Consider the following 11,324-nt stretch of genomic DNA (forward strand, 5'->3'; position numbering starts at 1 on the left):
GTTGTTTCAGGCATTTGATAAAAATGGGGGGGAAGTCAATAAAATGTTAAATTGGGGGGGGGAATGTCCCCTCCCTACACACACACACACACACACGCACGCACACGCACACGCACCCTCCTATCGAGAGCAGCAGAGCCTGTGAATGAACAGTGAAGCCGCAGAAGTTCGTGTCTCGTGCCTCTGGACTTCCACCACAGGGAAGCAGGGGCACGCGACGGGCGCGGGAAAAAAGAGTGTCCGTCCGGTCGCGGGAGAAAAAAAAAAAACATGCGTGGCGTCGCCGCACGGTGCGTGTTCCTCTCTCTCTCTCTCCCTCTCTCTCTTTTCCTCCGCGCGCGACTAGTTGGTTAGAGCTGGTAACTAAGGCGAGCGTGACTAACTAGTTGTGGGTGAAATTATGGGATGCATCGTCATGGCAACAGACCAGACGTCACAATCTGGGCATGTGTGTTCCATTTTCGTCTTTCTTATTTTTCAGACTGGAGGACCTGGATAGAGATCAGTGGAATAAAAAAATATATATACATGCATGATTTTTTTATTAATTTATTTTTTTTAATCCTGCAGAGGAATTAACAAAAAAAAACAAAAAAAACATCGACGACTACCCTGCAGTTTTTTTTTTTTTTTTTTTTTTTTGGAGGTGAAGAAAGAAGCTGCGGCGGCTGCAGGGTTAACTTTCAGTCTCCTCAGCCGAAAAAACCGCGGGGGACTGGGGGGCTATGAGCTGAAGATGCCGGGGTCGCTGAGTAATGAAGACGAGGGACAGGACGACATGGATTTTGAAGACGATTTGCCAGGTGAGGGGGAGAGAGAGAGAGAGAGAGAGAGGGTGGGAGAGAGGTGGGGGGGTGGGTGGGGGGGTAGAGAGGCGGGGTGTCCTTCACTGTGTTTCTGCGCCGCTTCGCCCTGAATGCGGGGAAAAGGGCTTGTCCTGCTCCTGAGAGCGGTGCTGGAGGATGTGGAGGAGGGGTGGGGTGCAGCCAGCAGAGTCATGCCATTATATCCCTGCACGACCCAGTGTCTCTAAGGTGGGAGCAGGCTTTTTCTTTTTCTTTTTTTTTTACATTTGGATTAGCCCCAGGCTGTCCTCACATGCCTGATCTGGAGGCTGGAGATGAAAACCCCTCCTGCACGGCTCCTCTGGGCTGTTTTCCTGTTTCTTCTCCTGCATGCTGTGCACAAGTGAATGTGTTTACCCTCAAGTCCAAAAACACACAAGTTCTGTGTCAGACAGCTGTGGGGAAACCATGACAGTCAATTCAGTGCAATGCAGTGATGGTTCTTTATCCTCCTCAATCAATCAATCAATGTGTGCATGTAGAAGTGAATGTCTTCACCTCAAACCCCCCCCCCAAAAAACAAGTTTGCTGTGTGTAACCATGTCAGCTTATTCAGTGCAATGCAGTGATGATGATTTTTGTCCCTCTCCATTAATGCATGCATGTAGAATCGGGCTCCAGTGACAACATCCGTGTTCATTTTGTCTCCACTTCTGCTCCAACTTTTAAAAAAATCCCCTGGCCTCAGAGGTGTGGAAGCCACGTGCACAGACCTCAGTAAACACTGCTCATCACGTCTTCGGCCCCCGAGCTCAGCTGACGACCCCGGTTGGGTCGCCACACATCCATTCAGCTCTAACCCACATTCTTGAGATGCAGCTCATAGAGTTCACATGGTGGCTGCACGCAAACCAGAATCTGGGCAACAGCCGAGTTCCTCTGCCTGGAAAACTAATCTGCTGCTTTCCTTAAAACATCCACTCACAGGAGGAGATGTCGATTCCTTTCATAGATGAAGGTTTCTTCCAACATTGTGTCCATTTGGTTTTCTTTAGGATGATAGTGTTTAAGGCATGTGTCCAGGTCCCCAGTGGTTCTTAATGGTCCCTAAAATGTAACTGTACCTGGGGGAAACTGATAAAACACCTGATTAGCTCGGGGAATCGTAGTTTTATGTTGTGCCGACTATATAAATATAAAATATTCTTCACTGCTGCACGACGACTGTTGCTCTGCTTGTGATTAGATAAACCAGCAGTGGGATAAACTCTGGGGTCATACGTAGTTTCTGCTAACTGGGGTGTCACCCATCAGTCAGCTTCACCAAAATCAAGAGCTCGACCGATGTTATTGGTCGACAGATAATATCGTATGAGCCTCTCACAGACATATTGGTATCGTTATTTATGTTTGCAGATACCAACTTTTATTTCACAGAATAAACAATGCAGAAAAATATATTAACCCTTAATTCAAGTTCTATATATATATATATATATATTTGATTATATTTGTGTTTTCTCTTTATTCATGGTTATTTATACAAAAGAGTAAAATATCAAGCCCCACATTTCTTTCAGGGATTGATAACAACATCTTCGGAATCATATATATAATTATCAGGAATATATCAGGTATCAGAATTATCAGTGTCATCATCACCCCCCCCCCATCAGTCTCTATAACAATATACACTGGTTTCCTGATCCTTTGTGGTAGGAGCAGAAGAGGTTATGACTCTGCACAGTTGATCCAGTGCAGCCCCCCCCCCCCCCCCCCCCCATGCAGCTCGCTCTGAGCGTCACATTATTTGATGGTTTGATGTCAAGGGCAAGACTTCAAAGATGCTGCTCTGCCCTCTATTTCACTTCCACACCACTGCGTGAAAAAAGTTTCCTGGTTATAATGAAATACTGAGGGAGCACAGGACTTCAATGCAAACAAAGGGCTTAAGTGCTGCTGAATAAGAGTGTTTTATCCAACATGTTCCAGTTCTGCTCCAGATTTAGATACAGTCCTGAAGTAAAGACATACAGTCTAGTCATACAGGCTTGAATATTGCAACAATAGGCCTTTGCAGAATCACATTGCCTTGGTTTTGTCACATGATTGTGAATTCATTGATTTTTTTTTGGCTCATATTTCGGGTTTGTTTTCAAGGTCTTGAGCCTTTAAATCTCGTATTTCTTTCACACAAAAAAAGGCATTTTTTCCCCCAGTTATTTTCTGTTAAAAGACCTGAGCATTGCGGAATATTAAACCCGGCACATATATATATATATATATATATTATATCTTTGATAAGCCAGATCAATACTTGCAGGCTTCTTTGTGAATGTGTTCAGCAGGGAGAGAAAAATACAGGCAGACAGAGGGAGGGAAGGGAAGGGGAGAAGGAGAGAGAAGTTGAGGCATCATCTGACTGCCAGCCGTAGCCTGAGGGAGAACACGGGCACTGATGCGTGTCCCCAATAACCCAGGGCCTGGTTAAACATGTATGAGGAAGGAAAGGTGCGATTGATTATGGCAGGTGAGTGAAGATATGTGGGTTGTAATCCGGTGTTAATAACACAATAGTTTCATGTGTCAGTCACATTTGCTTCATACGTGCTTTGATAGAATCTTTTGGGCTGTAAATGTGCCAGTGGAACTGTGTTAATACCGTCATCCCTCATAATAAAGAGCAAAAGAAATGGACAAAACGATGTCGATAAATGAAGATATCCTCTGTGCTGTTCTCACAATACAATCCGTGGTCTCTGTTGTCTTTTTTATTTTAACTCGTCACATCACGGGGATAAAGAGATGCGGAGCCATTATTTTTATGCTGCCGCTACAGGAAGCGGTTTTCGGAGCAGTTTACGACCTCCATCGACAGACGTCAAATTGACAGACAAGGTCAGGAATCCAGATCACAGCTCTTTTTTTCCCTTTTCCCGGGCATCGAGATGCTCCCGTGCAATTAAAAGGCAACAACGCAGAAGCTGCGTCCCCGTGGAGCCGTAGGAACCCTAAATGCCGTCCCATCACAGCTTTTATTTGCTGTGGCACATAAAAGTGTCCTAATTCCCTTTGTTTCACTCCGGGGTTCTCACACTGTCACAGATTGCTCCGTTGTGTTTTTCTGCTTTAATTGTTTTGTTCGTCCCTAAAATTATAAGATTATCAGGGGCTTTTGTTTGCCTACATATGTTATCCCCAATTGGAACAGGGTCTATTTTTGGATCCTTTACTGCGAAGGTTGACACCATTTTTCCCTGCTCCGCGTGCACGTAGGCAAAGCACGAAGGATGCCGTTTCTTAAAATGTGTATTAGCAGATGAGGGGTGTTGCGTTCTGGTCCGTTTTATATCTGCTTTATATCGAACACATCGTGATCTTGCGCATACGTTGTGTATAATAGATATGATTTTAATGATACCATTTGGGCTTTATCCTTCCATCACTTTGATGATTTCATTTTCTAATAATAGTCTTTGTCTGAAGGCATTTGAGGCCTGAGCAATAAGCACTTAATCAATGAAGAAAGGAAAACCCTTTGGCTCCGTCTTGCCTCCTTTGTGGCGAGCCATGCTGGGCAACATTAAGTGCACATTGCCATACAGGGGCCAACAGAGAAAGGGCTAATGTTCTTTCCAGTAATCTCAAGCTTTCTCACTTGGGAGCCGCTCGTGAATCTCCCTTTCTAATGGGTCAGTCCGGTGGCCAAGCCCTTGCAGGAAGGTCAGATCTGTGTCTGTGCCGTTCGTCCACACTTCGGAGGAGGACCTGTTTGCCAAGTGCAGCTTTGGTTCTGTTCCTAACTGGTGCCAGACCTCTCTGTGCCACATGACTGGGCGACCTCCCCTCTTCCAACACCTGGCACCGCCTGGTTCACCCACCGAGCAGAAAGATTATCTTTCCCCCGGATGGCTTTCCCTCCGGGACCTCACAGGCCATTTACCACAGGGTTAGGATTATAAGGTGATGCAGTTTTAAACAGATAGTTGTTTTTTTGTCTTTTTCAATGAATCACATCGCTGTGAGGGTATTTAAACCCTTTTTATAAGTCTGTTCGTGACAGATCATTTGTTCTAGGTTTGCTGAAACCTTTTTCTTACCAGAGTCTCTATGCTAGCAGCTCTAAGAGTCACAACTGTGTTTTCAACTGTGTTCTGAAGAAGTTATTAGTGGTTTCATGATGGTTCAGTGTTGCATACAGAAGATTCCCAGTTTGAATCTTGGTTCAGATCTTTTTGTTGTGCATGTGCTCCTTGTGTTTTGCGTGGATTTTCTCCAAGTACTCCGCCACAGTCGGAAAACTTTCTTCTTGTACTCGTACCAGTTCTTTTAGAACCGAACCTTGCACTCGTTGCTGCCAGACTTGGGAAAGATGATCTCGAAGGAACACAGGCCAAAGACTGTGGAGACACTAAGCTGCCTGTAGTTCTGAATGTGGGCATGAACGGCTGTTTGTCTCTGTATGTTCACCCTGTGATACGCTGGTGTGGTGTAAGATGGGATTGGATCCAGCTCCCCCCCTGTGACCCTCAAGGGTTAAGCTGTATAGATGGTTGGATGGGACATAGTTTAGCTTGTTAGCATGCCCACATTAGCTAATTAGCACAAAAAAACACACTGTAGGAAATGATTTTGTCATAAAGTGTTTGGTGAAACAAATGAGTCTCAAATTTCGAGGTAATTCAATGGTTGTCGAAAGATTTCCCTATAAACTACAAAGAGTAGAGTAGAAGTCAGAGGATCAGTAGGATACAACATCTGAGGACCATGGACGTCTGCACAAAACTCTGCACAAACTGGTGGACAGACCAACATCCCCAGAGTAACACCTCCGTCGTGGTTAAGTCCAGAGAATCAGGTGCATGTAATTGAACTTTCCAACCCTTCATCCGTGACGCGGTATCATCACTGTCACTTTGAGTGATTTATTTAGCAGGGGACACACACGTGTCTAATTAGTGACGTGTGGTCAAGCCGTCAGTCATGGTTCATATGAAGGGTGCATAGCGCTGGACTGTGATTCCTGTAATTCAGAGCTGTCTCCAGCTGCATCTGATCCGTGTCATCATCTGTGTGTGTCAGAGAGTGGAGAGGCTCGTTGTGTTGCTGGGTTGCTCTGTGGTTTGAGGGTTGCCATGGGTGCATATTTATGACTAGCGCCGTTACACTGACTCTAAACAAAGCCTCATTCCTGTGAAAGGCAACGCAAAGACGATCGGATCGTTCTGTTTCGTTAATGAACGACCTCACCGTCCACGTAACCATCAACCATCTGCCTGACTGACTGACTGTCGTCGGCTGATCTGCTTTTAAGGAAAAACCCTTTGAGTGAACAAAGGGAAGCTGAGATAGTTCTGATGTTTGCTAGTTCTTACATCACCTCCCTTATGTTCTCTACAATCACGAAGTTTCAATCATTGTTTGAATTATTTAGAACGAGAAAAGTGTAAAAATATACTTTGTTGAAGATGTACAAGGCCGATTTGTGCCAATTTATATCTTGTGTGTTGTCTTCAAAACTTTCTTGGCAGGAGTCTAACACACATCCGAGACGTAAACAGCAACTAAACCACAGAATGCGGCTCAGTTTCTGCGATCACGTCTCATCCTTCCACCAAAATTCGTAGAAATATGGTTCGGTAGTTTTTGCATAATCCTTTAACGAATAAAAAACAAAATAATCAACCAACAAACAAACAAATTGACAGACCTTCTTGGTGGGGATGAGGGATGGATGGATGGATACAACTTTTTTATAAAGAAATTGTTTATAAAGCCCCAATTAGTGCTAAAGAAGGGGCGCCGCATATCATTTGTTGGACGGAAGAAACCAAACAAAGCTTTGAAGTCATTAACGTGTATATACTGTAGGTGTTTTTGTTGGTGTGTGTCTGGGATACCTCCTGCTAGCTTTGCTAAATTGAGGATAAGTGCTTGGTGAGGTTTGTGTGTGTCTGTCTACTACACAGGAATCCCTCCTCCCCAATCTCTCACTCAGGCTACCCAGGGGAGCGGTAGACTGCAGGGCTAGTGTTGGCTGATTGACTCTGATACATGTGCTGCATATTTCATGCCCTCCAGCCTGTCTGCGCGAGGGGAGACGCGTCGAAAGACGGACTGAACGAGACGAAAAGACAGTCGGAGGCGCGGAGGGGAGGTTGCATCCTGTGCGTGTTTCTCCTCGCGTCTCTTTAATGTGATGTATTGTTTGGGACTCTCTCTCTCTCCCTCTCTGCCTTACTTACTCCTCTGTGACCCACTATGGCATCAGTGAAGGCTGCTGTGCTCAGCAGTCAGTACGTTTGTACACAGCGGCTCTGAGACGGTGCAGCTGACAACCAGCAGCAGGTCGCTTTAGTCCCAGCAAGCATTAAAGGCAGGAGATATGCTCAGTATACCTCGGTGCTCCTCCGGGGAGTTTCCATTTAGCGGCGGGGCAGGCACTCCGTCTACTTGTCGTTTGACGGGTAAAGTTGATCCACACTCAATGATGTGTGATCGTGAGGTTTATTTTTGCCAAGTGCTCCCGTTGGCCCGGCAACGATTCATCATTTTTATTTTCAAAAAACTGACTGACTCCTCACTTGTTTATCCCCACTGTGCACAAGGCTGACAACTAATGATTCATTTCATCATTGATTAATCTCTTTTTTAATAAACTTTTTTTTTCTATTAGCGGCATGGTGGTACAGTGGGTAGCATTGTTACCTCCCACCGATGGGGTTTTGGGTTTGAATCCTGGTTCAGCTGGGGCCTTTTTACGTGGAGTTTGCATGTGCTTCCCCGTGTTTGCGTGGTTTTCTCCGGGTACTTCCGCCCACAGTTCAAATCAATTGGCGTTAGGTTGATTAGAGACTCTGAAGTGTTTGTGTAGGTGTGAATGGTTGTTTGTCTCTGAAGAGCAACTTTTCTGCTGTTCAAAAGAGACGCAGGTTTTCTTTGGCTCTGATGGAAACAGCCGGATGCAAATGTAGCAGGATGCACTGGAGAAAAAAACACAGAAAGGCAAACTCCACTGGCAATGGGAAAGGAGTCAATTGTCTTTTCTGGTTTTCAATGAATGGATGGACGGATGGACGGATAGATGGATGGATTTCGTCTATTAAATTCAATCACAGTCTTCACATTGCTTGTTTTTGTTTGTAACCAACTCAACTGACCCACTCACATTTTCTTCACTTAATGAAACTATTAATTAGTTATCCAAAATTGTTGTCAATCACTTTCCTGCTAATCGATATTCACACTTACAGTTTACAAGCCAAACTGCATTCATCAGTTCACATTCAGGCTAATTACAAACTCAACTGCCTGTAAAGCCGACAAACTCAGGGGATCGGCCAAATCTCAGAAATGTATTATCTTAAGTAGTCGGTGCACTGTGTACTTTATGTTCCTAAGCTGATGCATCATTGTCTCTCTGTGTCCAGATGAGGATGACGAAGGTGAGCGCAACGCCGTTGTTCCCCTCACGCCCCTCGACAGCTTCTTCTCCGACGATGACTCCCTCAAACAGCAGAAGAAGAAGAAGCCCAAAAAGATGAAAGAGGGAAAAATACCCAAAGTGAAGAAGAGGAAAAAGGAGGTAAGGCGTAATTCTCCCTCAGCTCCATCTGTCACGACCTTGGACACAACAGCTTGGCAGGCGTTTTGGCTCAAGCTGCACTCTGTATTCTCCATTTCTCAACCCATCGCTCTTTTGATGTCTCTGCAATTGGATCAGAGGTGTGTTTTGGCTGCTGGACTGCCTCTGTAATCTAAATGAGGGGCAGTGGACTGTTTCAGGCTTAGGGGAGGTTGGCAGCAGTGTCCCCACCTGTGCCAGTGTAAGCTGTGGACACCAAGTGCCGGTTTAAAGAGTGCAGATTTGTGCCTGTGGTGCTGGTGCTGATGGCAGAGACTGTGGGTCAGAGGGGGGGCCCTCCGAGTCGGTGCCAGGCGAGCAGTGGGAGTCAGAACGGGTTTTAACAGCAGAGTAGTTTTTGTAGTAGTTTCCCAGCCTTCAGTCTCTCAGATGTCAGGTCAGGTCAGAGGTTTGATTTGCTCTCAGCATTTACACCAGTGACTTTATTTAACTAGATTTGTCCTGAATCCACGGCAGCGACAGCCACGGCCGGAGGCGCCATGTTTTCGGTCTGTCCGTCCATCCGCTCCAGTGACTGTAAATAAACGATATGACGGCTCCCGAAACACTTTGACCTCCTTGTGGTGGCCGGGAGTATAGGTCGTAAACCCTGCCCCATCCATGTTAACATTTGGGACATTGGCCAAACGAAAAAAATCGAAGCACATGACTCTGCCTCTCGAATGCAACATCTCGAGGGAATTTCTACAGATTTAACACAAACATTTTCTTGGACTCAAAGGTGAACAGAAAATATCTTACATTATCTGAAATAATTTACCATTAGCTAGCATAAGCTATATTCGCAGAAACCCAGTGTTGAATTCAGCAAGTTGGTGTTTAATTGAAGTTTAATGAATTCATCCTTTTACCTGAAAGAGGAATAAAAGTAAAGCTTTTTCAAATGTTGCTTTTAAGTTGCATTAATGTTACATATCATTATCATATAAAATCAAGTCTTTGAGTTAATCGCTGGCGTCTGCTTCCCTTATTTGAGTTGGTCTCAGGGCTGGACCATAACATGTTGCTATTGTAAAGGTAATAGCAAATAATTGCTTTGTCTCTTGTTCTTGTGGTGCTGGGCCTGTAGCTCCCTTTTATTGTTCAGAAAAGGCCGCCTGCTGTGACAGGGAACAGTGTTGATGAGTTTCACTGTTGCATTGAAGGGTTTTTTCCCTTAATCCCCTTAATTTAGGCCCGATTGGTCATTTTCGGGCAAAGGGGAGGAAGACTCCAGAACAAAATGTAACAGGGTAATATGGTGCAACACTGGGAAAACAAAACAGTGACCTACAAGTGGTTCAAATCTCTGTAAATCAGTTTTAGGAGATGTCTGAAAATAAAACCTGCGAGGAAATGGCTTCAACATCTGATCTAATGATGACGCTGTGTGTTGATCAGTGCAGCTATTTTTCCTGCTATGCATAAAATTTAAATGTCCTGAAAAACCATCTGATCTCGGAAGCTATGGTTTTTTTCCATTGAGGAATCCACCAGGTTGCCGGTGCCAGTTTCCCACCTGTGCTGGCTGTAACAGTGTCAGTGACACAGCCATCGGGACGTTCCCCTCTGCTGGGGTGGAGATGCCAGCAGTGCTGTGAGGAGCTTGGCTGGCCAGGCTGCCACCCGGCCCTTTGGCTGCTTGTGGTAAACACTGAGCTCTGGGTCTCACTGAGCTGAGGATGAGGAGAAGGAGGTGGAGGAAGAGGAGGGGGACTCCCTCTGACACTCTCCTCTTTCTCCCCCTCACACACTGTGCTCTGTATTCTCCTCTTTCTTCCCTCTCCTCTTGTCTCACACGAATCACCTCACTTTGCTCTGATCGTGATGCTGCTGCTTTTCTTTGTTTCTTTGTTTCTTTTCAGTCTTTCTTTCCTCCCTCCCTTCCTCCCTTCCTCCCTTCCTTCCTCCCTTCCTCCCTTCCTTTTCTTTCCTATCTTTCCGTCCCTCCCTCCCTCTGAGGAACCGTCGCTGCTGTAATTCACTTCCAATCACTCCCCAAAGGTCGGTGTCAGACAGGGGCCAGAAGTCGAGCGAGGTCGGAGACAGTCGGTGACACAAACCAGTCCGATGTCGGAGCTGCTGGTCGGACGAATGGTTGCCAGGGAGAGATGTACTGCACATGTACACGTCGCACCTTCTCTCATCTGCAGGGACACAAAGAAACTGTAAAGGCACGAAGGTTTATTTGGCCTTCGCTTCTCCAGAAAGAATCCAGGGAATAGTTTATAGAAGTGAGATCATTTTATTGATAAAGTAAGAGGTTGGGGTTTGGCCACAATTAACCTTTCTTAAAGCTGTGATGCAGGATTCGTGTGTGTTGGAGGTTTCAACAGAAACGCTGCTCATTCACTTTGAATGGGCCGGCGTCAAGCATTACGAAAGTGCATTGTGGTGTGTGTGCGCTTTAACATTGAGGAATAAGGCGTTTTTCGTGATTTCTCCCGAGAAACACACATTTATGATAATTATGTTTGTAATTTGGTGCAGATCCAAATCAAAAATCTGGATCTAGTGAATTTTAAAATGTGGTTTCACAAGGGGACTGTTGTCGGAGGTATGAGGTATGACTGAGAGCCCCTCTAGCTCCCCCGTACTTATCCTTAGCGTTGATAGCTAACATGGCACGTTGTTGGAAAACGGAAGCCAGAAAGTCCGACGACTGCGCTGGCACCAAGCGTCGGACACACTCGTGGCTTTATTGCTGAAATACAGTTTATTTGAGATGAGCCTCTGTCTTGTTTTTATTGAGTTCAATATCCTCTCTGCGATTGTGAGTCAACAAGGAGCTGTTGCTTGTTTCTGGGGGGGGGGGGGGGGGGGGGGGGGGAGAGGCCGTTGTTAAACCACAAAGCCTTTTTACAGCAGCACTTTTGTCTCGTTGAACTAGATTATATTGAATATCCAGCTCTTTG

The 11,324-nt window shown here is 45.5% G+C and overlaps 1 protein-coding gene across 11 annotated transcripts in view; it reads left to right on the forward strand.

The window, feature by feature from the left end:
- Positions 1 to 150: 150 nt before the first annotated feature.
- chd5 (chromodomain helicase DNA binding protein 5) overlaps positions 151 to 11,324 on the forward strand; it is a 37,467-nt gene continuing 26,293 nt past the window's right edge. For 5 of the 11 annotated variants that reach the window (XM_034586420.1, XM_034586423.1, XM_034586418.1 and 2 more), the window contains exons 1-2: positions 152 to 803; positions 8,216 to 8,370. In XM_034586420.1, coding sequence (XP_034442311.1) covers positions 737 to 803; positions 8,216 to 8,370 — 222 coding nt within the window. In that variant the 5' untranslated portion in view covers positions 152 to 736. Of the gene's footprint in view, positions 804 to 929; positions 1,035 to 8,215; positions 8,371 to 11,324 lie in introns of those variants that run through there. The other 6 variants (XM_034586416.1, XM_034586421.1, XM_034586417.1 and 3 more) reach the window with 3 other exon arrangements.

The sequence above is a fragment of the Hippoglossus hippoglossus genome, chromosome 5, assembly GCF_009819705.1.
Source record: "Hippoglossus hippoglossus isolate fHipHip1 chromosome 5, fHipHip1.pri, whole genome shotgun sequence".
NCBI classification, from domain to species: Eukaryota; Metazoa; Chordata; class Actinopteri; order Pleuronectiformes; family Pleuronectidae; genus Hippoglossus; species Hippoglossus hippoglossus.